Raw genomic sequence first — 26,798 nt, forward strand, 5'->3', positions numbered from 1 at the left:
GACTGTGATCAAAGGAAGGACAGTATTTTATAAGCGCTTATGATTTCTTCTTTTTTTAAGTTAAAAAAGGAGGGGAAAAGAAACCCACAAAAACAACCCCACAACCAAAATCCTGTGATTCTGCATGAAGCTGTTTAAGTGTGATCAACTCAGAGGAGAATTTTTCTGTTTCTAAAAAGAAACGGTGGGTACAGTTTCCAAACTTCATTGTTAATGTGATGTCTCATGGCAGGGATTATTTTGTTTCTACACTTGCAGACCATCTAGTTGTAATGCTGCAGCTGAGTCCTGAGCTGAAGCTGCTGATTCAAACAAGAGCAGATAGCCTAAATTCACTATGACTTCAGTGGTGGATGTGCCACTTAGTTTGTAAAGCTAGGGATAAATACATCGAGTCCACCTAGCACTAGCTATGACTGAAAAGGATCTTCACCTGCTTCCTTTGCATCCTCTACGAATTTTTCTTTCAGTTTCCAATACAATGCAGTCTGAAATACTCTTTTAGAAGTTCTCCCTAGGTTCCCACAAAACTCTGCTACTTTTCAGGTGTGTCTTGCATTCCTAGCATCGCAGGTATGTTCCCTTCATGGAGATGCAGGATGGAGAGCGCGGCATAGAACAAGGACTTTGTTCTTGAAGTATTGGCTTTGCTTTTTCAGGATGGAATTTTACCAAATTGATTAGCTTTCAGGAATCCTTCATGTAGAAAAGGCCAGATTATTGGTATTAATGGCCTTTTATGCTAGATAGTATTGATATTTTAATCGAGGCATTAAGATACAGTGTTTTTCTCTCTGGTTTTGAAAGAACAACAAGCAATCAAAGGTAGAACACAAATGCCCAGCAAAGCTCTCAGGCTTTACTGCTATTTTAAGATAGCTTTGGCTTGCGTACTGCTAAAACCAGTGTGCATATTTGAAATTCTAGCCTCTACAATGAAAAGACAAGCCTTCGGAAACAGCCAGTGGTTTTGGAGCATGCTTGTCCTTTGCAAGCTGAATGTTAAACAATGACTTAAGACTCTGCTACACACTGGCTGTAGCTCTTGATGTCTTACACACTGGCTCCATTTTTTGACATAATTTTGGCAAGTGGGGGAACCTGGCAATCCTTCATGCTAGAGGCCTTAGCTCTAATAAAGCGCTTTAGTTATTAGCACAAGTAAATAGTTGTCCATTTGTGCTTCATTAATGCATATTAGTCATACAGTAAATACTGTCATGCTGGCAAGTTCCCCAGAATACTGAATACTTCTGCACAGTTCAGGAGGGGGTTTCTGACAAAGTGGTGTTGGCACCTTTCTTGAAGAAGTTCCTGAAGCTATTAGTGTAGGAGAGTGACAGACCATTATTTCAGCTCATGTGGGTTTTTGTAAAACTGATACTTCAGTGGAGGCAAAGAAGTATTTTTGATGAATTTTATGCTGCTGCAGTAGGTCCTTCTCAAGTTAGCAGTTAACTTTTCCACAGTCTTCAGCTATATCTGAGGGAGGTTGCTTTGGGCTGTGGGGACTATGAATGAGGTGCCTGCTTTTCTAATGAAAATAATTAGATATTCTAAAATCCCATAAGGTTGTCCAATATTGTAAAATTGTAACTACATCTTTGAAGAACCTAGCATGTGCAACAGTATGAGGAAATCAAAAGGCAGCACAATGATCCATGATCTGTTTTGGTTTCTTGAGAGATAAGACCTTTAATGTAAACAGTATAAAATTGTGAGCTGAAATTTCAGGTATGACTTGTTCTTTGGAACAGCCAGCATAGATTTACCAGTTGCCTTTTTATCCTTCGTGTGCCTGGTAATGACTTCAGGAGGACTCGCTCCATAATCTTGCCAGAAACTGGGCAAGGCTGACCAGCTTCTGGTTCCTCGTATCGTCATCGTTGCCCATTTTGAAGATCAATGTGATTTTTGCCTCTGCAGTCATCAGGATTTTCCTCTGATTAGTGACTGACTTTTTGAAGATAAGAGGGAGAAGCCTTGCAGTGGTATTGGCCAGCTTCCTTGGCACCTTCTAACGAGTCCCATCTGGTCCCAGGGAGTTGGTCCAGTTAGCTTGTGTGATCCGTAGCCTTCCTTTGCTGTGAGTAATGGTTCAGTCCCACAGATGCCAACACTATGCTCAAAGCACTGGGAGATGCGAGGACAAGCTTTACTAGGAAGAATGAGGTGAAGAAATCGTTGATCTCTTGTGTCCTTAGCTGCTGGGTCCTGTGCACAATTGAGCACTAACTAGACTAATACTAGCCATCCTTTTGCCCTTGCTTACCTGTAGAAGCATAAGCATTCCTTATTTTTTCTTGGCATCCTTTGCTTGCTCCAGCTCTTCTGCTTGGGCAGCATCTCCGTATTCTTTCCGCGTAACCTCTTCCTGTTTTGACCTTCTTTGCATTTCAGCATTTGAGCTGAGGCAGGAGTTGCCTGTCTGTTCACCCTGGTTTTCTGCTGTTCCCCTCTGACTTTCTGTATGACAAAATGGAGCATTTTTGAGCTTTGAGGAGGCTGTCCTGGGAGATCAGCTTGTTGTCGTGGGCCTCATGGTCCTTCAGAGCAGTCTCCTATGGGAACCTGACAAGCAGATCCTTGAGCAAGCCCAAAATCTGCTTTCCCACAATCCAGGACTGTAATTCTGCTAGTAGTCTTGCTCCCTTTGCTTACTCTTGTTACCTTCATCTCGGCATGGCATCAGGCTGCCATCAACCTCTACCTCCCCAACTGGTTCTTCTTTGTTTGTGAGTTGACTTTGCTAGCTTGTCGGTCAAGCAGAGTGCTTCCCTGGTTGGCTCACTGATGACTTGTGATGTGAAGTTGTCTTCAACCCACTCCAGAAATCTTTGTAGCATCCAGCTGGAACTGCACTGTTTGCTTGTGAGTGGGTCAGAAAGGTGATTTAGATGATCTCCAGTTTGTCTCCAGTTTCTCCCCATCCCATGCACTTGGCTGCAAAAATGGATTTGTTTGGCCTAGGCAAGACAGGTACTCTGAGCTTTCATCTTCTCCAAGATGATGGGTGCCTCTTTTGGAAACAAGCATTGATGTGGAAAACGAGGGACTTGCCAGTGTGACAGAAACCAAGGAGAACCTATTGGTGCTAGCCAGGAGCCCAGGTGTCTCCTGGCCCACTTCTGTCCTTTGTGGCTTCCCAGCCAAGCTGTTGGTACTCAGTCTCCTGTCATGGTACCCTCCTCCTCCTCCTGTCTTCCCTGGTGTTCACTCTCTCTCCCAAGGTTTACATCCCGGTGGGCTGTTTCCCATGCTGCCTTCTCTGAGGAGACCTACTGCTAGCTATATCTTCCCCAGAACCATCCTTGGGGCAGCGTGGAGAAGCTCCCCCTCGCTAAGTGCCTTGTGAGCGTCCACCCTCGGGTCTGCCTGGTGCTGCTGTCCTTTGGTCACAAGTGCCCCTGGCTCCAAGTCTTTTGGTGGGGACAGGCATGAGGCACTGCAGTCCTGGCCAGATGTTGCCCTTTCCTCTCCACTGGGGGCCCATTGCAGAAGAGATGCCGCCTTCTGTGCCCAGAGCATGACGAGGCAGCGGCGGGTCGGGAAGTAAGGGCTGACACAAGCTTGAAATGGATGAACTGTTTTATTGGTTGTAAAGAGACTGTGCCTACCCTGGCAAGGCTAACATCTCCCTTTCCTGCCTCTGGGTTTTCTGGCTCTTCCACCCCTCTGGCAGAGCCCTGAGCTGCCCAGGATTTCCTTGAGTGGTTGTCTGCAGGCCGATGGAGAGTCGTGCCTGGGGGAACTTGGGAGAAGACGTTTTGGCCCTCCTGGAAGGAGGTCACTGCCTCTTTCTGGAGGACATCTTGGCCACGATGATGTCAGGAGGCAGGGACTGTACCTGTGGCTGGTCCACCTCCGTGGGCTCTCTTTCCTAATTGGCCTCTATGGGCTCTGGGTCTTCTGCCACCCGGTTGAGTGAAGCCCTTTAGTCCTGCACAGTCCTTCTGTGTGCTTTTACCCCATTCCCCCGCTGCATATCCTTCTTCTTCCAGAGCCCCTCTCTTGGGCTTATCCTTCCTGCACCAGCAGGGAAGCAGAACCCCTTGGCAAGGCAGGAGCGGTTGCTGTGGTCGCACTGCCGTGACCACTTGTCATGGCCTGTTGGAAAGATTTCTGAAGCAGGTAGCTCTAGGATTGTATGTTACATAGACGTTCTTCGGTGTCTGGTGTTATTTGTACTTGTTAGATCACTTCAGCTAGTCTCTTGAATGTAGCAGATTACCCATTTATTAAAGCAATTTACAGCACGTTTACCCGCCCACACATGCACACTCAATTTATGTGAGATTTTTTTCCTGCAAATTCATGACATTCAGAATTTTTCAAACCAAATATTAGTGTCAACATTTGAGGTAGTCACCTTAAGCCTTTTGTAGCTGGAGGCACTCGTAGAGCCTGTTCTCTAAGGTGAAGGCAAATTAAGACTTCAGAGTGCCCATTTCTCTACTTCCGACCATACAGAAGCATAAGGCAGTGTGTTGCAGGTTTGGGAAGAATGCCTTCCTACATGTGTGCTGATGAAACTTCTGTATGAAATATGGTGGGTTTGGTTTTTTTTTTTTTTTCCTGACATGAGCAAATGGTTAACTAAGTGTGCCAAAGATGTTCTGAAAAAGGCATCTCTTGCAATGTTTTTTTTTCTGGAGTCCTTTATGTCCTCAAAATTATGACAAACTGCTGGCTGTTGAATATGAATTGGCTGGATGGTTTAGTCGCAAACCATAACTGCTATGCTGGATGAGAGCAGGTTGGAAAAATAGTTTTCTGACAGCATATCTTTTAGAGCATGACTTGCCCTGGAGATTAAAATAAACCCAAACCCACAAGACCAGAAACTTCTCATCGACTGTCCCACTGGTGTCTTCTGGAACATGTGTTACTAGGATGCAAGATTACACACATGCTGTCAGTATTGTGGTGGTGTGCTAATGAACTCCAGGTAATTTGCCACAGTTAATTTTCTTGTGTTAGCTAGATGTAATGGTCTTCAGTTCAACTGTATCCAGAAGGTGTCTTGTTCCTCTCACCCACAGCTTGCTTCTGAAGCCTAGTTCAAAGTTTTTCTCCTTTCTTCCTCATCGCATGATTCGGTTTTTTATTTGATCTCTGGTTTGACTTTAATCTTGGCAGGAATCTTTTCCACTACCTCTATTCCACAGATCTGCATTTTTGGGTTAGAAAGAATAGCTCAAAACTAGAGGAAGCACTATAATAAATACTGATTGTGCGGTAAAAGTTACCACCCTGAAGCCTGCAGTTAATCACCATCTCAGCTGAAGCACGGTAGCTGCTCATGTGCAAGCTGCTAGCCCCTTGAACTGCAAAGTAAATAAATCACATTCCCCCCCCACCCTCCATCTTCAGCAGTGGTTTCAAGGAAGACAAAAGAAGAAAGGTGTTTTAAAGCTGCTTTAAGACTGATTGAACAGAAGTTCATCTGATTGCATCCTATCTTCCTCGGAGTGAACAGTAGAAATCCATTTTCAGAAACGTTCTTGTCGTTAGTAGCTGTAGCATTTCAGCATTGCTAAAGCCAGCATGATCAAATGTTGTGCATAGGGCAGTATTACAACTGTGGGATTTCTTGAACTTCTGGCTGACCAGCTTTGCAATCTCTGTTGAAATCTCTCCCTGTTTGGAGACCCCATACCCGGGCAGGTCTTGTTTGAGGTGGTTTGCTTGTTTTGTTTCATGTGCTACCTTGGCAATTTTTGGCACAACAGACCTTTCCTCTCTTAGCATACTGGTAGTTATGAAAACTCCTTGATCTGTTGAGGCATTAACGTAGCCCAGTATTCAGAGGATTTGTGCAGAATTAAAGTAGCTGCTGCTTCTAACCGCGTTGAAGCATTGCAGTGTCTGCTCTCATGTGCTGTGAGTAACTCTGCTGGATGTGTCCAGTAGGTGTTGGCAAAAAGTGGGGAGAAGCCGTACAAAATAAGTGGTCACTCAGCACGCTGTGAACAACTAGTTATAAAACAAACCAAAACGAAAACCTTCGAAGCACGAAGAGGTGGTTGACATGCTTGCTTTTAGCAAGCAGGTTTTTTTCCAAGCGCCAGTTTGTGCAAAAACTAAAGATTTACACTTTGTATTGGGTTTTCCTGGGACAGCTTGCAACTTTACATGTAACCTGTTACTATTTAAATGCAAATTGCTGAGCTTTTGCAAATTTTCTTCCTTTAGAGAATGTTAAGTCAATAAAGATGTTCTGATAAAGCCATCTTCTTGATGCAGGATAACTGGTAGAGCTACCTGCAATTAGCTCACTTTCCTCAAGGAGGGGAAAACATGGCAGCCACTACATTTAGAGAGTGAGATAAAACCATATATATTAATACTGGAACAAATGTAGCTAGCAATTAAGCACATTTTATATTGTACCTAGATTTTTTAAAATCAGACAGAGATAGGTAAAGTATCCAGAGCATTGAGAGAAGTTCTCAGGCTACAAAGTACCTTTGAGCTGCTTGGATTTTAGTATAGTCAAACTAGTTACTTCTTTTTTGTATTCTGATAAGAACTCTGAAAATGTAGAAAATACTGCGAGTTTCTTTCATTTTGAGAAATGGGGATAAGACACTGGCACACTGAAATATCCACGACAACCCCTGTTGTTAGTCTTAGCTTAATTTTTGTTGCGTTTTCTTTCCAACTGTTGTGAATTGAAAATTCGTACGTAAGCAGCACTGCAGCATAGTTTGTATTAGAAATATTATCCAACCGGTGCTAACACTTGGGGGCAGTGACTCTATGAAGTCTAATAGAGCATCACTGTTGACAATTTTTTTAAAATTTTTTTTTAAGGAAAACTTTTTAACATCAGTGTGAAAGGTGTAGTGAAGTGACTTTCTTAAAACTGAAGGTCAAATGAGATTCAAACATGATTAAAGAAAGAAATGCAGAAACGTAGGCATCTTGGTTTATTGATAATAGTTGGTTTTTGGTTTTTTTCCGAGGGCTTGCAAAGTAACCTATTACTGCAATGTAAGTAGTACAGAAGAACTTTTTTTTTTTTTTTTAAGTACCCATATATTGTAGACTATTTCTTATACCATCATTTTCTTCGCATAAATTACATTACTGATTTGCTCTGAGAGAGTGGAACCCTGCCATTTGGTTAGGGGAGAGCACAACGGTCTGTTCCAATACAAGATCTGTTGCTGGGTTGTTAATCATGAAAAGGCATGATTGCCGTTCTTTAGAGAGGTGTCTGTGATTTCTGTGGGGGTTTTTTAATAGTTTATGGAGCTGTCAACTGAGGTGTATAAATCTTTGCCCCATGTCTGAGATTCTTAAATACCTTCTTTTTGGTAAGGCTTGCTGTTCTGGAGATGTGTAAATGGAGTTAGTTCTGTATCTAGCTGAAGGCAAGTCACCTGAACTACAACTCTCCTTGTCTGAGTTGGGTAATTAGTTCTGGGGCAGATTGCACCATGTAACAGGTAAGCGGTCCTTCACCTAAGCAGGAAGGTGTGTGGTCATTAATATTTAGGATCATAGGTTTGATCAGATGGGATAGCCATTTCTAGACGTAGTTAATTACTTATCTAGTGCCAAGGATCGCTCTTCAGGGAAGGAGGGGAGGGGTATCAAGCACACCCTAAATTGCAGCAATTGAGCAAGTTGGCTAGAAAGTGGAGAGATAAGGTCCGTATCGCTGATAGTTGAAGCAAGTAAGGATAGCAAAGTAGTCTTGTATGAAGTTGTTCAACATGACACTTGAAATTCATCAGATTTTCAGTTTGAAGACCTGAAGAACAATTTCATTAGCAATCTAAGAGTTACTTTACTCACTGGCATCTGCTGAATTTTAATGGTCTGTGTGAGCACAGTGGCTCTTGCCCCACAGAAGGTTTGTCATTTTATCAGCTCTGTCAAGGGCTGTGAAGAATCATCTTCACCTATCAGCTGTTCAAACCCTCAGTTTGAACCTGAACCATCAAGAAGACAAAAGGGGATAGCACTATTGCCTTTAAGAAAGCAGACCCACATTCAGATGGGATAAATTCCTTTGTGTTTCATGCTACTTTCATTCCTTTGTTAGAGTTTCATCAGTCTTGAGTTTTCAGGGCTGCGTAGCTATAAGGGTGCATAGACTTGAATGTAATTTAGGTTTTCTGCCTGTGGTTGCTGCTTCCCAAAGTGTAGAGATTTGAATATCTATTCTTAAAGAGAATGTACTTGTATGGAAATAGAGGTTCCTGCACCCAGGGTCGCATCCTCTGTTCCCTCCTCCCTCCCCTGGCCTGAGACACACAAACGCGTTGCTGCAGCGGCAGATCCCAGAGTCCACCACGTCATCCTTTCAGGCGCTGAGCCTTCCGAGGTTAATGAGGGGCGTCATCAGCCTGCGCTGGGACAGACTGTCCGAGGCCGTTTGCAGAACGTCCCCTGTCCGCTCGGTGCAGGGGTGCTGTCAAAACCTGACTCCCAAAGCCAGTGCTCTTGGAAGCAGCTGGCCAGCAGCTCTGCTATAACCGGAGCTCTAGTATATTTGATGCCAAGTAGAACAGACGAGCTACCTTGTATTTCACAGGTCTGAGCGTGGGGAGGGCAGTGGGTTGAAAAGGATCAAATATCCTGTACCTGCTTTCTGCATGTTACGACTTCCCCCCAAAGAGCATGAAGAACATGTGAAGACTTTTTATTTTTCTAGTGCAAGCCAAAAGAAAATTTTGAAGGCACTTTCTCAGAATGGACAGGTGTGTTAGCAGGTGCGTGAAATGCTGAAATTTTCCATCGCACCTGGGTACAAATATTCCCGTTATATTTCTTTTCATCTTTCCGGTGAGGAAGGAATATAGTCTGACTATGCACTTCAGAAACTTGGACAAAACGTAGAAAGTGACCCTGGTAAGGATTCTAGAATAGAATAAAGGTTTTATGAGCAACAACACATCGTTATGGGTTGCATTACTCCCTTAGATTGTGTGAGCACCATCTAGTATGGTAGTTAACACCTATGGATTGCTAAGTTCATTAGAGCCTTGTTGTGCTTTTAACTCAATTTAAGTAGTGTAATCTATTAAGTATCAGTTCTTTGATAAGAGAATGATGCAAAATCTCACTGAAAAGCCTCTTTAAAAGAGGAATATGAGATATTACTTTAGTTTATACTTTCTCAGGTAAGAAAATCATTTTTTTCCTGTTTAATTCCTATTGGTAAATACAATTCTCTCTCATAGAAAACAGATTTTTCAGGGACTTTATTGATTCAGTCAGTATTGACCAAAACCAAAGAGCTTGGAACATGCAGTAAATTAGGGTGTTGGTAGCTTTGTCAGTGGCAGTCCCTTGCCAGTGAGAGTGACTTGCTTTGGAGGTAAGGCTAACTTACAATTAAGTACAAGCTAAAGATACATTATCAGGATCTATGGGCACCAGCAGAAGAAACAGAATTTCCATATAAGCGTGTAATTTTCTACTGTGAAGAATTTGCTAATATAAACTTCATTTATTCAGTGGTGTTTTGTTAGAAATGAAAAGGAACCGAGTTTATGTTTTAAAAAAAGAAGCAAAAGTTACTTGATCAGAAAGTAACTGCTTCATTTTTCATCAGAAAGTAAGTGCTTTCTAGCTGAAGACAGCTCTAAGAAGTGATTGTTTTCACCAGGAACCTTGTGCGTTTGGGTTTTTTCTGTATTTCAAGACTTGATTTTAGCTGTAAACTATGTAAACTGTCTCTAACAGCCACGGTGGTTTTAGTCTCATTAAAAATAGAACAAAGCTTTTAGCATTTCTAAGCCTGTCAGTTGGATTCCCTCCTTGCTAGCTGATTAAAAGACAGCAACCACGATGCATTGAATTTTCTTCTACCATAATAAATGGCAGTCTGGTCCAAAAAGTGCACACTGTGCAATACACTATCCATTTTCTCTGTGCAGAGTACTGGGAGACAGCTAAATTCTTGCAGAAGCTGTTAGTTTCTACTAAGAGAGGACTGGATCTAGTGAGAGAAATTTAATTTGACGTAGTTCTTGCCAAATTCTGGTTTCAGTAGTGTTGAAAACTCTGCTAAAGCCAATTTTGCTAAGACCAGCCTAGAGAAGCTCAATCTGTAATGCTAGCGTGTATGCGTGCTGTAAAAGTGTATTGCTGAAGCTGTCAGCTAACATGGTATGCTTGCTCCTGCCTTACTGGAGAAAAGCCTTTTATGAATAAACTGCTGCTACCAGATACTGTTGGAGGTTGCTAATCATGGTCCAGCTCTTGCCAGATTAGATTTATTTATTTCCTGAGGGGCCAAAGAGCCACTTTTTTTGAAAGAAAGAAGCTGGCTAGTAGCTAATAGCAGGTTTTGGCGTGAAACAATACTGCCCTGCAATTGCAGTACAGTATTGCAATAGATAGCAGTTGCAATACAGATAATGACAATCACATAACTGGTAATACTCCTTAAAATAAATGTGAAACACCTTCAGAAAAACAACTTTCCAGCTCAGCTATAGCAGTATATTGTATAACCATATCAGTCCATGTATTTAAGAAAGCTTTTTTTTTTTTTCCCTTGGTGTAGGAGAAGAAACACTTCACTGACTTGGGGTGCACACTATGGGGTTTTGGTGTTGACAACAGGGTCCAAACCCCCATTTTTTTGCTGAATTGAAGGACTTTCTGGTCAGTGGGTTACTGAAACCCAGACGGGGGTCGGGAGAGAAGTTCCTCCTCCAAGGTCGAACTGGCAATCCTTTCTGCCTTCCCCTGTATCATGGGATGTAATATAATTCCTGTGATTCATTTAACAAATTCCCTGCTGCTGCAGAGACATAGACCACGGACGCAGGTCTGTTTTGTCTGTCAGTCTCTCTCATTTTCCTTCTTTCTTTGCTAATTCCTGGTATGTTGTGTTTCTTGTGGCTGTTGTGTATGTTGCATGGTGGGCTGCTGAGGATTGTATGAATGTGTGGATAACAACGGGTCTGTGCGCCCTGTCAGGTTATCGCATGGTTTTGGTGATTTGCAGCACTGAGGATCACACATACTGTGGTGTGTTGGGAGGAACGTGCTGCTGCCTTTGCTACTCCCGTAATCCCAAGCTGGGTTTGTTTGTTCCTGGTCTCTAGGGTTATCGCTCTCAGTCTTGATAGCCAGTACTGTAAAATCAGAAGGATTCCTGCAGTTAGTGGCTTTGCTACTTCAGGAGAGAGAGACCGACTTTTGACAAAGCTAAGTGGCTTTATTTTAAGCCCTTATTTGTACAAGCTCTCTTAGCAATGGGAATGCTAAAATTCTAGGTTCACGGTTACTCTGTTGACTTACTGAGCCTTTCACTTGGCTCTTACCTAGTCAAATGACTATAGTTAAGGGGCAGGAAACCTAGTTACAGGTCTTTAATTATGTAATATGTGGGTTGTCTGAGAATGCGCTTTAAAGTTTTTTGCCTGGATGTGCAAAGCCTGTTTTTTCTTTATTTCTGTGACATGTTAAGCACTGGCCCAGGGAAGATGTGATTGGAGCTCTGGAAGACAATAAAAAAATATGAACTGTGTTTGAGTAAACTTGAAATCATTTGCAAAGCAGGGACTTTGGACAAACCCAAGAGAGGTGCTCTTCCCTCATGACTGTACTTGGGACAAATTTCCTCAAGCTCTGGGGTGTTAGCAGGCTGAAAATGCGTTGTACCAAACAGCTATCTGGTAGGGGACTGTGCTGCTGTATTTAGCCACTAAGAAGGCCAGTGACTTAAATCTTTTAAGAAAGGAGTGTCATATGCATTACTAATTGATCAAGACTGAAGTTTGGATTAGAGCTTGAACATTGGTCTGGATCTGTCAGGTGGATTTCCTCCTGTAGTAGCCTATGTGTTTGCCTTCACAGGGCTAGGAGTAAAATTGAGTGACAGAACAGAAATTCTGCGGGTGGCTGTGGGTACCAGTAAGCTATAGGAAAGTTTACTTAAATTAATAGCTGCCTACTTGGCGCTTACCATAATTGAGTCTGTTCTCCTCCTTGTACATTTGATGCTTTAAGTAAACCAAAGCTGCAAAATGATGGTACAAAGAAGCAGCATAGCTTAGAAAACAATGCAGAAGGTTACTTTACATAAATGCAAATAGTCTTTTGTTTGGGAAGCGAAGGATCGTATGAAGCAGCCCTCAGAAGAAATGCTGCCTAATCTGTTTATTGCCTAAGGAAACTCCAGAAGCATGTTAAGAATGGCAGTACTGGGTCAGATAAAGAAATGTTCATCTACCCCTGTGTCCTTTGTCTGAGAGCAACAAGTTGCAGCTACAAAGAGAGTGTGTAATTTCTCAACGTATTTACTTCCTGCTTCTGGAGCCTGGAGCTGTGTCCGCTCTTTCACAGCCCCTGGTGGACACCTTGTCAGTGAATTTTAATAATTGCTTTTTTTGGAAACCACTTACACGTGAACATTTCGCGATAGTTTCCTCGGTCTGCGCTAGCAGCAGGTACTTCATTTTGCTTTACACAAGTTGCCTGACCAGGGTAAAGCTAAGGTGGCTCAAGTAATGACATAGCTAATTTTCTCTTTATGCTCGGCTAGTTTTCGGACACCTCCCTTGGTGTGATAAAGTAGCACCAGCAGGTAGGCAGCGAGCTCCTGGCACGGCAGGAGTGCCTCTGTGCAAACTGAGGCGTATCTGCCTCGATAAGTCTCCTAAACCGCAGCGGGGCCCATCGGCACGTCTGACTTGACTTTCTGTTGTGCTGGACGGTGTACAAACATCAGAAGTATGTCATGATCTTAATTTGTCGCTGTGGGACTGCTGGCATGAGTACGCGTGACTCTTGCTCAATTGAACCTTTTGTTCAGGGGCATGGCTGTGTGGGTTTGCAGACAGCTACAGTAAATCCAAAACCAGGGACTGTCGTCTTGGTGGTCTGGACGTCCTCGGTCTGGCCGTGCTCCCAGGAGCTTCCGAGAAGCTGTGCTGCCACTTGTAGCCTTCCTTCATCTCGTAAACTTCCAGCGAGTGCTGAAGTTGGAAAAAGTTGAAGCCTTCAGTAGAAGGGGATTTCCAGACCCCTAGAGAAAGCTACTCTGTCTCTGCTCATGGCCGGTCCCTTTTTTTGCAAAGAAAGAAAGAAGGGAAGCATAGATGATACTTTATTATTTGTACTTTCGGATCTGCTTCCTCCCTCCTCTAAGCCCTATTTACTTGTAAGATTATCCTAAACGACTGACTGGATAACCTTCGCTGGAGGGACCAGGGTGAGAGAAGCAGCAGTAGTAGAGTAGGAGCAACATGCTGGTCAGCCTAATAATGCTGTCTCCTACTGATAAATACTCTTCTGAGCTAAACTGCAGGTGGGAACTGTAGCACTTGGAGCCGAAGAAGTGATTAAAGGGCACGTGCAGACAGCAGAGCTGCTGTAGTATATGGCTGTCTGATTCTCTGATTAGAGCACCAGGTTTAATGTTTTCTTTGATAACTGAAATGCTTATCATGCTAGCACAAACAGCAGCAAACATTGTATGTCATAGCTGAAGGAGTGCAACTTGAAAGGCTTGGTTATACATTGAAAAATAAATCCAGATTGTCCTGGTTACTGATATGTAGAGATAATGCTGTCTATGAGTGGACTTTGGCTCTTAATGCGATGCAAGCGTGTTGCACTTTGCGTCATGCAATGCAGGTTTGCAAAAGGACACTGAAATCTAACCTGTAATGACGGTGTGTTTGGCTATATGAAATGCAAATGCTTTAACGGACTGTAAAAAATTAACACTGCTTCAGATCCTTCTAGGACTCTTGCTAGTCACTCGATCAAATCATCCTTGGTCGCAGATGCTGGCTGACAGAGAAAATAGTACATGCAAACAAGTCAGCGAGGGCTAATGCTCAGCTAGCTTCTAAAAATACTATAATAGCTGGATGGTACAGTAAGTTAAGTAACATGCTTTAATTTCATATTGAGAGCATTTATTGGAAGAGGAGGGAAAGCTGGGGATTAAAACGCGGAGCAAACACATGACTTACCGGGAGCCCGGTTTCAGCGGCGGCGGGGGGGTCCTGATGGACCAAAGCAGGTGCCCACCTTGCTGAGGGCATCGGCCACGGCCCTGAGCCCCAGCACAACGAGGCCGCTGGCACGGAGCAATTATATAACTTTTTTTTTTTTTTCCCCCTTTCTTCTTTTAACCTTGTTCCAGTGTCTGTCTGATCTCTGCTGCAGCTGGCCAAGTGCCACTGTTTGTGCACAACGGACACAAACAGATTCTGGAGGGTCATGTGAAACTACCCCGAGCTCTTTAAATCGCACCGCCCTTACCTTTTCTCCTCTGCTGCCTGCATTGCTTTAACAGGTGTGGTTTTGTTTATGCACGGCTGTTGCTTTACTTTAGCACCTGGGTTCTGCTGGCCCTCAGCGCCCGGAGAAAGCCTTTGGTTCCATGCCTTGCTCAAGCCGCAGGAGAAGTCTGCAGACTTTCTGGGTGACTTTCTGGGCAGGGGTTTGCTCCTGAAGAAACAGGCAGGGGCATCAGCTTTGTGAGAGCAGCACCGGCAATCATTCATCATTGAAACCTCTGCTGCTGAAAATTTCGGTATATCTTACCATGACCTTGGCTTAAGCTTTGTGAATGAGGCCTGTGGTTCTCAGCATCTTCTGTACAGCTGTAAGGTGATTCCAGAGAGGATGAATCTTATTCCTGTAAATTATTGGTAATTGCTAGTTTAAAAAAAAAATCTGCTTTAATTGAAAAGTTACGGGCTTGCAGCCAGCTTGTAAGCCTGAAATAAGGTCTTCTCAGTTAAGTGTTCACATGTTACTGCTGTGGGAAACCCAAAGGTAAAAAGATGCATTTTGGCCACATCTCATCCTCTGTTACTACATAGTACTGCACAAATCTTGCCTTCCACTAGGGACTTCTATGTCTTGGGACAACCGAAAACACATTTAGGTGTGTAACAAATAGCTTATAAGTGGTTTTTGTGTTCCACCTTTCGTTACTGTTGGGATGCCCTGCTGCTCTTCCCAGACGAAAGGCAATACGCAACTGCATCCACACGTTGGATGTCAGGACTTGTTCCTGGGAAGTGGAACTGACGCTGCTAAACTGCGTCAGCAGGGTTTTACCTGCACGATAAAAATACATGATTTGGAATTGCATGGGGGGAAAAGCATGAGGAAAGCTCTGCATTAGGAGGAAGGATGTTCTGCTGCTTTCTTCCTCATGCCTGTGATGTTCACCTCTCAGCCTTTGTACTAGGTTTGAAATAACTGAAGAGCAATCAACTTCAGCTTTAAGTTTTGACTGAAACTTTTCCCAGATAAACATCTCCTCCCCCCGGTGTCCTTGGAGCCTTTGAAAGAATTATGCTAAACTTTCTGGGGAGTAGACTCTTAATTTTGTATGTGTTTTCTGCTTCCTGCAGTGGCCTTCTTGTGCTGCAAGTCCCAAATTTCCTGCCTGAATTTAAAACTGAGATGTTGTGGGCCAGGTCAGTGCTGGCTGTGTGGCATCCCAGAGAAAATGAGATACATCCAGTGAAAACGACTAGTGCTCCAAAAGTGGTAATAATGTTAGGATGCGGTTCCAAGAGATTTGACGGAGACAGGAGCTTATGAGTTGCTTGTTCCTAACATGTGTTCAGTTAGCTCCAGTGAAAGAGCTAACAAATATTGCCATGTTTCAAGAAAGTAAAAACAAATACAGTCATGCTGACAGGAGGTCTGATTTTTTTTTTTTCCTTGATTCTTAAGAAGCAACTAAAAAACTTGTGTGAGATTAGCTAGATGTGCCTCATGAAACAACAGCCAGTGTCACAAAAAACAGTGGCAAGGATGTAAAGAGCTGTAAGGGGAAGTGGCCAGTATGGAGGCAGAAGGCTGAGTGGTCTCAGTCGTATCTGGCATAGATAGATGGATGCCATATGTATCTTAATATATATTGTTTACTTGTAAAAACCTCCCTTGGTCATACCACTGTTGGCAGTTCTTGTCTTATAAACGCCTGTGGGCTCCTGAATTGATCCCTGATGGTGAAGGCACTCAAGAGTGGTGCTGGAGTACTTGAATCAAAGCTCAAGTTATCTGCTGTTTGAGACAGTCTCTCTGAATAAGAGATAATATAATTTATTTCATATCCTGTGTAACTATATACAGTTCTTATACCCAAACTCTACATCCATTATGGTTTTGAGCATTGGCTTATATTCTGTAGCTGGAAATGTTGGGCTGAGAGCTCACAGTTGCACACAGTTGAATTGCCACTCACTGCGTGCATGTTATTGCTCTGCCATTAATTACAACGTCATTTGCTGTGAAGGTGGTTCCTATGTTTTGACATAAATGTGCATCATGCTGTTGTGTATTTATCCCACACTTTGGGCAGGAACATGTATACAGTCACGTATATCACTGCTACAGGGTTTATGGGCAGTGATATATTAATGTAGTCAACTTCATGCACTTGCTTCTGTTTTTCCGGTATATGCAAAGGTATGCCAACTTTGTAAAACTGTGTACCTGCTCTAAATTTCCTTCTTATACTTCTAAAACTCAGTGTGACTTATCTTGCTTTTCTTATTATATTTTGATTTTCCTGCTTTCTCCTAGTCGTCTTTTTTGGCAAGTTCTGTGACAAACAGTGGTATTTTAGACTTAGCCAAATTCAGTCTCTGTTAAAACTTCTTGAAACCTGATCTTGTGAGAGTTCTAGTATGAAGGAAAAAAAAAAAAATACAGGTTGGCATCCAGAGCTATGGATGTTTATCTAAACTGAACTTCTGATTCCTCTTGAGGTTTGGTAGTTCACTACTGAATCTGTTTCAGTCCAGTTAATTAGTTACAAACCCCTAAGCCACAGACTTGAAATTAAAGAAAACAAAGCCCCAAGCCTCCACATAACTTGATGCAAGAAGAAACTTTTGTTAAACCAAGAAGTGCATTTACATCACTGTTTCCCAGTTGGAAATGCAAAACTGATGTACAGATGAGCCTACAGTATAGTTATTGATTCTGGATTCGTGCCACCTGTATTAATGTGTTAATCTAGTGTCTCCCTATAGTCCCTCCCTCACCCCTGACATTGGTTTCTCCTTTCAGAGGTATGACAGGGATTTTTCTTTTTGTATCAGTGGTTTGGCTCTGTGCAGTGTAGCTTACAGGGAGTACAGAATGCCTTTTTTTGATAAGATTTCCTGCTCTTCTCTTTTTAGGACAATGTAGATCAGACTTCGGCTCATGGTCGGCGGGATCTGGTGGAACCAGGTTTCCAAGAACCATCTAACCGCATCTCCCTGAATCACCAAGGTAAGGAACGGTGGGTGGGAATCCAGGCTCCTCGGCGGAAAGCCAGGGCGCTCCATAAGCAGAGATAGTTTTACCTCCATGTTGCTGTTTCTCCTTCTCATTTAAAAAAAAAAAAAAAAAGTAGTTCTGGGTGGTTGGAGGAGGAGAGCTGAGAAATAGTTTTTTGTCACAACTGTCCTGTGAGCTGTGGATGAAGACCGTGAAGAACTTGTGGTGCATCTCAAGCCTTGTAGCCCAAACTGGGATTGATAGCCTGGGTGGCAGGTACATTCTCCTCTTTTTATTACGGGGGAGGAGGGAAGTACTGAAATTGAATTCAACATTTGTAATGTTAAAGTTGCATTTGAAAAATCTTTGATTGCTATAAGAAGGGTTCAGGGCTCTGGCTCAACTTTAGGAGGAAAGAAAAGTATGTTTACTTGCTTTGCATGACAGAAATCAGATCATTCTGGGAAAAAAAAGTCCTGAACTAGACATTGTAAAATAAATCTTAAAAGCCTTTCTTTGCCAATATCTGTCTGTTCAGATACCTAAAAAAAGACAGTTACTATTATAGCAGGGACTTTTTAGCTCAGCTTTATTTTTTTGGCTTTGAAATAATTAATGATAGAGAGTGCCGTCTTAACCGGTGAACCCCCTTGCCCTCAGGGTTCGTGACGGCTTAATTTGGAACCAAGTCCTTGAAGGTCATCTTCAAATGTTTCTTCAGTGCAACAGCTAATAGTATTGCAGTCAGCGCAAGGCTATGGAAATAAAAAAGATCGTAAACTTGTTACTTAAGCATGTCATATTTGGTAAATATTTTAAGTTTTCCTTTCAAAATCCAGCTGCTTCTGTTTGCCAAGGGCAGCAAGACTAGAATTTCATGACTTGTTGATCCTTAAGACTATTTAAGTTTCATAAACAAATCCCAGAATGTAATAAGGATTGTATTTTAATTTACTCCCCTCCCCAAGTCTTCCAGTTTTTTAAAGCTTTGCTTTGAATTGAAGGTAACATGTTGCCGCGTTATCCAATTTAAAACTTCTAGTAGTGCAGGCAGTGTGTTGTGGGATGCTTGCATGCTTACAAAACAGAGTTTATAAATGCCATTTTTCATTCGTATTAGAATGGTACTGTTACATTTATTTCACCTACCTTGGGATGTGCAAATCCTGGAGTAGATCTATACAGGTGACTTCTTCTGAACCTGTTTGTAAATGCCCCCCTTTAATCAAGGGCTCTGGGGGGGGGGGAGTGCATCCTGTGAGGTCTAAGTTCATGCGTTAGAGTGAGAATATGTGAGGCTGCTGCTTATGAAGTCTGAACGTTTATTGAAGAGATAGGTAGTATTGCATTTTGTAGCCTGACATTTTCCTTATAGAGTAACACTTCATTTTCAGATCCTCCTTTTCTTCTATCAATATTGTAGTACTGCAGAAGGATCCATACAGTGTCGCCTGATGGGTGGCTCTGCCTCAGCTACTTTGAGACAAATGTCTGTATGCAAACTGGTACAAATTAATTTAGGAAACAGCTATCTTTAAAGAGAATGCTTTTTGTAGAGTTACCGGCTGTTTAAGGCCTGTTTATAAAGAAAGACCCTGTTAATGGTTTTCCCAATAGTTTCTGAAATAAAGATCACTTTTGCACCCACAAATTTTAGGGGATTTTTTCCTATGTCAGCTGACTGACAGCAATCAAATCCAGTATTTCTAGAATCTTTTTGATTTTGTTGCTGAAGTAGGTATTTAGCACGTTATTAATCTTGCCTACCCCTGTGACCATGAAGTGCTGTTACATTAGTGGCGTGGATTAAGAACTGAAACCTGAATGCCCAGAAGTGGTCTTTGATGCTGCACTGGGCTGTAGTGCTTCTGTCTTTTTGCAGTGTTGGGGGGAAGTAACGTGCCTTACAAGCATGATACCTGCTGCTTCGGTATCTTCTTGAAAATGGAAGTGACCATAAGCGCGATGTTATGTCATGTCTTGTGTGTTTGTTCCATCCAAGTGTGAGCTTTCATACACTCTTTCATAGAATATGAAATACACATTCTTGTCCAAGAACTTGGAAGTACAAGTATTTTAAGAGCTGCCACGTATTCCGGTAACTGATTAATGAAGAGTACATAGAAAAATATAATATGAACAGCTTCAGAGGGAGTTGTGACGTGGTCTGAACTAGCTCCCATGCAGTCATATTAGTTACACAATAAATAGGAAGACTAGATTACTAACAAAGTGGGTTTTTAAGTTCTCTGGCAGCTGTTTGCTTTTTTACTCTTACACTAAACTGTGTTATCCCTTACTTGCTATCAAAGCTTTGCCGGCACTGACTTTGATGAAAAGAGTAAACCTGTATCCAGAAGTAACTTGCGGGACCACTGCTTGCATTTAATAAATGAATCTGTTTGGTGGTATGTCTTGATTACATTGATGATAAAGATATTTGCAACAGACCATGGCATATTTTGCTTCCAGTTATATACAACATTACTTGCTCACTTCAGCTTATACTGCCTAGCAGATCTAAAGCTTTTGCTCCTGTGTTTCACCAGACTTTTAAGGAAAACTGACAGGCTTGCAACAAAGGTGGTTTAATACATATTTAACATGAGCAGAAATTGTGGAAGGATTGGAATTGGCTAAAATATTTCATGTGTTAGGTGCTCTCTGCCTTTTTCCCTTTAGTGTACTGTGCCTTAAATGCTGCAGCTGAACTTTGAACAACCATACTTACTGCATTATTTTATGTATACACTTCCAATTCATCCCTGACCACGTTGCTCAGTGAGCGCAGCAGATTTGCCAGTTTTGTTGAACATTAACTTATAGCCCTTTGATTTTCACTGGGAGAGCTTTGGTATGAGCACTTGCAATTCTGAACCAGACCTGGCTTTCCACAGCCTATGAAAATGGTGATTAGCTTCCTCCTAGGCATCCGAGTCCCTTCAACACAAGCTGGCAAAAGAGCATTCAAGTGGAGACTGAGATATCCCTGCCAACTGTCCCTGCGTGAATAAGCTCTTTCTTGTGAAGGGTGTTTCAAGTACATGTTTCCTGCTGAATCACTCTTTTTACACAAGCAGATGCTTTATAACTGTTCAGCTTTTTCTTTTAAAAGAATATCTTGTAAAGATTGGGGAGCAGAGAATACTTTTTGTAAAGTGAGGAATCTCTAAAATAGGCAGGTTTCATATGAAACATACGTAAAAAGTTGAGTGTGGATGGAATAGTATTTTTTCCTAGAAATAGTTCAGTAACTGCTTATGTGTAGGTATGCTGATAAACTCGCTTACCTTAACAATAAGTATTTTTATATCTAAGCCATTATTTAGTATTCACTTTTCAATGATTCTGCTAGTTGGGCAAATTTCGTAAAGGTACTAAACGCAGAGAGCAGGAACTAGGATTTCTTACCTCTATTCCCCAAAAGCTACTTCATAAATTGAATGCAACAGGAAAGAGCAGGCTTCATCCAACTGAAGAATACTAATATCCCCTAATGTAAAGGAACAGATACGCTTCAGCTACCTATTGAAAGTTATAGGAAGTTAACAACAGCCAGCCAGGATTTGGCATTTAATTAACAGCAAGTCAAGTATTTCTCAAGCAGTCCTTCCAGAAGCTGTAGTAAAGCTTCTAGGCATGGAGAAGAAAAATGTCTAAACTGTAGCATTTTCTGAAGAGTTCAGGAAGGAGATGAAGAAACAATCAAAACAATTATTTACCATCTTTTAAAACACCAAGAGAAAGAGGAAGTGAGAGCATGCGTAGGATGGGACAGGTATTGTTATTTTTCTAAATTTTTTCCCTTCAGGAGTGGAGTGTGGAGATGAAGGAAACTGTAGCCTCCTCAGGCACGTCTCACTTTGCAAAATATTTAGCACTCACAAATGTTCAGTATTTTGCAATGACAGGTTCTCTGCAGTGTGTAGCCTGCAGCGTTCCTACCCTGTGCGGTAGCGAGGGGCAGAACTGGGGAGCATAGTGGCGATTGTAGTCAAAACGCTTGCATTCACGTGGCGATGCCATTCTGCGGCCCTTCGTAGAGGTGGTGGGCTCCAGCACTCGTTCTCCCTGTCCCATCCCAAAGGGGGCTGCTGGTTCTTCTCTCTCCCCGAGCACCCTGGCAGCGCAGCCTCCGCTCCTCCCGGTTCCGCCAAAGTTAACCTCCAGTGTGTCTCAGTAGCACGACAAGTCTCTCCTATGGATTTCCCTGTGCTGCCTAGGAGTGGCCTTGCCACATGAAGTGCGACAGCAAAATACACCATGCTACAGAAAACCGTAAGCCCAACTGAATTTGTTTACTGTCGGACTTCGGGGGGGGGGGTTAACCTGCCAGCTGTGCTACCGCTGTTTCTCATCTTGTGCTGTACTTCTGGGTTTTTCTTTGAGGTGTGTTTTGGAGCTCGTTTTTCTGTTTGTTTTTCTAGCAAGCAGCAAACAGTCCCAACTCTAGTCCCATCCGTGAAGCTTATGGGCAGTACCTTTTATTGGTACTTGACGTGTACTTTTTGAGATTGTGCAGCTACTTCTTATTCAGGATTTTGAAGCCAGGCATAAATAAGATACATTCTGTCACCTTGACTTTCAGTGGAGGTATTAGATATGCAATTCTGGCACTTTCTCGATGTGTGTGCTTGCGGGATGATGGTTGGTGTCTGTTCAAATGTGTTTTGCCATGGGTCTGTGACGAAAGACTTATCTTCCTTTTATTAATGGACTCGTATGCAGCCGTCCTCTCCTGAGGCGCTCCCAGCTCTTGATGGACTTGATGCTTTTTGTCACAGCAGTTCGCAGACAGAGCCGAGCCGAACATTGTGGTACCTCTGACTCCATAGCCAGGTAGCTTTGGCAGCGGAAGGAAACGATGATAGGAGTTGTTTTAGCCAACAGCTGTCCTTTGTCAACAGCCAGCTCATCCTTTGGTCTTTCTTGGTTGGTCACGGTAGGAAATCTTGCTTACAGTGAGACGATGAAGATGCTGTGGTTGCGGATCAGTTGGCATTAGGTTTCCCACCTGTACGTACAGACGACTTGTTCCCACTGCAACTGGAGGGATCCAGACCAGCTGCCAACTTGCATCGCGCTGCAGCCTGCTCTTGAGGTAGATGCTCTCCTGTACCTCGCTGGCTAGTTACTAATACATTAACTTTTATAGAGATGCTAAATCTCAGCAGTGGTGGAAACTACCCTTCTAGTACACTGCCTGGGTCCAAAAAATACAAGCCCATGTAAATACGGACAGACTTTTGAGTGACTATAGGCTTAGATGAAGTATTATGATGCCTAAGATTTAGCCCAGAGAAGTAATCTTGTGTAGCACTCTTTTTCTCCCCTACTGTTGTTGTTACTTGCTTTTAGTATCTTTTCTTTTGTATTTGCCTCAGGACAGGCACGTGAGGTTGAGGCGATTTCGTTATTCATTCTGTAGCTAAGGAGGAGCGTGTTCCGATACGCTTCAGTTGTGGGATCTGACTGGGATGAGTCGGTTATTTGGTGTATCAGAACTAACCCATGTTTTTGCAGAATCCAGCTGGTACTGAATTGAAAATGTAGAGTGAAAAACAGATAGTCTTGTTTGCATTGCAGAGACAATACTGCCAGACATTCATGAATTCTCATGCTTTGTATAAATGTTGTTGTCATTGTCCAGCCTTAGAAAAAAACCACCATTAGTGCCAAAAAGATTTACACTGACTACCCTTACGCAGAGAGCGGAGCCCCTGCTTGCTGCCTAGCTCATTACAGTACCTTTGTCTTGTTTTGGAGAAGGCTTCCATTATGTTTGGTGATGAATCTTGTTAGCAGAGCTACTAGGAGGGCACTCATAATAGCTCTGTAGAAGTTTAACTTCCCTCATTATATTAGTTCCCAAACCTTCGGGCTGGCAGAACTCTGAGGGGAAAAAAAAAAAAAAAAAAAAAGACAAAAAGAGAAGACAAAATAGGTTGGTGTTTAGTACAGATAATTTCAGAGATTTGCAGCAAGCTACAGGAAGACAAAATAGACCACCTGATTGAGTTTAGCAGGAAGACTCTGTATATAATAAGGCTGCTAATGATGATTGAGTGAAATCAGTAAAATGAGAAGAAACAGACCAAAAATCATTTAAAATGTTGCGTGTTCAGAGAAACATATTTGCAGGTGACTGATGGATTTTCTTTTATTTTTATTGGGGTTTTTTTTCATGTATCAGCTCTTTAGTATCAGTTTCACAAATCTGCAGTTTTGGACATACTTAGAATTAAATGTGTTCCTCTGAAGCCACCTGACATGAATTAAAAAAGCTCGACTATCTATCTCATGGTTGACAAGCATGGGATTTTAAGCTGTTTATAATTTCTCAGGATTCAGTGTGTCCTTCAGGTAAATTTCTCTGAGAAGGTAGGATTCAGTGCAGGGAAGGAGACCTCTGTCTTGGTTGCACAGGGTGCAACATGGTTTGCCTTGGGACCTTTATACATTGGAATTTTACAAGTGGAGATGTAGAAAAAAATGAGGATTTTAAAGTAAGCCTAAAGCAAGAAGAATTACAATATTAAAAATTAATCTTCCCTATTTACATGACTGTCAAAGTAAATTTAATTTAAGTCTGTTTTCTTCCGTGGCCTATGGAAAAATGGTAAATTTATTACCAGGTTTGCAATGAACTTCTTGCCACGTTGGAGGGGAGATGTTTACTGGGGCAGAGTGGTTGCAGTGGGAGAGCAGGTGGAGCTGGGCTGGGGAGTTGGTTCCTTGCTCAAGATAGTCCATGACCTGTCCCTCCGGGACTGAAGCTGTATGGGTGTATGACGCCTGAGAAAGGGGTTTGGTTGTTTTTTCCTACTGAAGATAGAGGGATTGTGTTCCTCCGCCTTCTCTTTCAAGATTTGTATCTCCGGTTATCGTGGGCAGGGGTGGGGTGGGGGGAGTAGAGTCACAGGGTGTGAATTTAGGGTGATTAGAAGCTCGTTGCTTGCTGTTACTGTTAAATTCTTGTCTAAAGCTTTGGGAGGGGAAGGTGTAAATGGGGCCCCTGGGCGGTGTGATTCTGTTGCTTCTTTCCAGATCCTCCTCCTCAGAGCAAGAGGGCATTTACCCCCCTTACCCCTCACGCCTTACCTGTCGGAGAACAAGTTAGCTTAGTGCTGGTATAAGCCTAAAGTGATGACTCTTTAAGAAACCCGCCACGAATCAAACAGGGAGAGGGGAGGCACTGTGAAAAAGGTGGCGAAATCACACGTCCTTTTGAATTCACTTTTGCCCTTAATATTAAGGGATGTGCCTTTCCTGCTACCACCGAAGCCGAGCTAAGGCTTAACTGTCGGAGGAGCAGCCGCCATTTTCATCCCTTGGCCAGGTAACGGAAGGGGCAGATGGGGACGCGCTCCCTTCTCGCCCGGGGGTGAGCGCTCCTGGGCACCTTGCGGAAGGAAGGCTTTCTCCCTGTGCCGCTCGCTGTCGGCCCTCTTGGGACGCAGACGTTCACGTCGCGTACTTGCTCGCTGTCGGCCCTCTTCCCCGGAGCCGCATCGGCTCGGTGAGGCGATGCCGTCGGCCGCACGGACGCTTTCCGCGCCGGCGCGGCTGCTGCCGTCGCGTCGGGGCCGGTGGCCGCTCGCCCGGTGGCCGCTCGCCCAGCGCCCGGCTGCCGGGGGCTGCTGGGGGGGAACAGCACCTCGCGTGGGGGAAACCGACCTGCGAGTCCTACGCCGAGATGATGCCGTTCGGGATTTGGGGGTTTGGGGCTCGCGCTCGTGAGCCCAACGCTTCTGTTGGAAACGGTGTTCCTGGGGAAATTCAGTGCCTCAGTAGATACCTACTCGTGATGAGGTGCTTCTCCTTGGTACCCGAGCTGAGTTCCTTTCTTACGCACTTACATCTTTTGTGAAGAAGAAAAAAAAAAAAAAAAGTCCAAAATCCTACAGGTAGCGCGCTCTCTCCTCTGTAAATGTATTTACTCAGCAACTTGTGTCATCCCCATCCTCGCTGTAAGCAGATCACTAAAGCAGCCAAGTGCGGTAGGTTCCCGTATTTTTTCATTGCTTTATATACTGATTTATTTACTGTCCAACAAGTATGGGGAGACTTGTGGTCTCAGGTTGTTCTCTGCCTCCTAGGCAGCTTATTTCTTCCGTTTGAGTTAATGAGCTTAGTTATCCCAAATGCCCTCTTCTAATTTAATCAGTACAAGTTAACTGTACAATCTTGGGATGAGCTCATGTGTTTTCTGGAATAACTTTTATTGCCTTTATGTTTTCTTTTGTAATCTGACTAAATTTGTACTGTTGAGATGTTAGGAGGGTGGAAGGATGGAAATTAATACTGTCAGCAAAGGCTGTTTTGATAGCTTCTGGATGACATTTTTAACATGGCTGAGTTGAATTCTTGCCTGTGCCACTCCACCATCTTCCTGCACATCCCTGGGTTCTGCATATTCTTCCCTGTTAGGGGGGCATGTTTCAAGTGTATTTGGTTTTATGTAAGAAGCTTTTGAACCTTTCAGTGAAGGTGTTATAGCCAAATGTCAAAACATGGCTGTGGGCACTTAAAAATAGTCTCAGTACTAATGAGCTTTCCAGCTAGGAAAGTTGATTTATTATGTAGCCTAGTTTTTAATCATGCCATAACAATGGCAGTTGTTCAGTAAAAACAATGTCTCTGCAGCATCAGAATATTAACTTCAAATTCTGACACCTTAACCAAAATCAAATCCTAAATTTCAAAGGCAGTTTGACATGTAAAGGGGAAGGGTATATTTAAAGATGGAAACAATCCATACTCACTGCAGCTGTACTGCCTGTTAGGAAATAGTGCTTAAAAGAACGTTTTCAAAAGTGTAAGTATCTCGTAATTTTTGAGATAAAAGTACAATGTCACTATGCAAGGTCAGCTTTAATGGAGAGAGAACTGCCGTTCAGTATCTGATTACATGGAAAGCTCTAGGGCACTAATCTGGTTTCATGACTGTTGTGTTCAAGTCTGAAATAAAGCCATTCTGCTTATTCAGATATTTAAGGGTGTCACCTATAAATAGATCAGAAATTGATTGCCATTTATCTGCAATGCACCTAATGTTTGGAATTACTGTGACTGATTGGCGGGGGGGGCTATTTTCTAAATCTGTCTACTTTGGTAAAATCTGTTTCAAGAGCACAGTGTTACTTACCGTACATCTCTGTGCTTTCTGAAGGCAATGGGGGAAAACAGACCCGCTTTCCTATGAAACTTGCTTCCCAGAGTGTGGTGGCAGTGGTGTGGCAAAGTGGAGGCAGTTGTAGTGCCAGAAACTGCTCCCTGAATTCTTGAGACTGGCTGGACTTGAGCTTTGCAAGAACAGCCTTAGTTCACCAAATTTAGCAATTTTGAGACTAGATAAAATTTTTAAGGTGCCCCCCCCAATGAAATCTATTTAACTCCTTCAGATAAAGCCCTGAGTCACTCCCACCCCTATTTAAAGCACACTGAACTGATTTGTGTCCTGTCTCTGATCAGCCGTGCACCTTTGATCTCTGTTGTGATGGCAGATAATTTCTAAGGGCTGACACAATGCAGCCCTCTTGTCTGCAAACAATTCTGGGAGACGTGTATTCAAGTTT

At 42.9% G+C, this 26,798-nt stretch overlaps 1 protein-coding gene across 4 annotated transcripts in view; it reads left to right on the top strand.

Moving 5' to 3' along the window:
• Positions 1-26,798, top strand: part of GRB10 (growth factor receptor bound protein 10) — a 149,242-nt gene that overhangs the window by 44,494 nt on the left and 77,950 nt on the right. For 2 of the 4 annotated variants that reach the window (XR_005932191.1, XM_030011246.2), the window contains exons 1-2: positions 10,777-10,795; positions 17,139-17,232. Coding sequence is in view for 2 of the 4 variants with exons in the window: in XM_030011244.2 (XP_029867104.1) it covers positions 17,139-17,232 (94 nt within the window). In the remaining 2 variants the exon portion in view is untranslated. Of the gene's footprint in view, positions 1-10,776; positions 10,796-17,138; positions 17,233-26,798 lie in introns of those variants that run through there. The other 2 variants (XM_030011244.2, XM_030011243.2) reach the window with 1 other exon arrangement.

Source organism: Aquila chrysaetos, chromosome 4 (genome assembly GCF_900496995.4).
Source record: "Aquila chrysaetos chrysaetos chromosome 4, bAquChr1.4, whole genome shotgun sequence".
NCBI classification, from domain to species: domain Eukaryota; kingdom Metazoa; phylum Chordata; class Aves; order Accipitriformes; family Accipitridae; genus Aquila; species Aquila chrysaetos.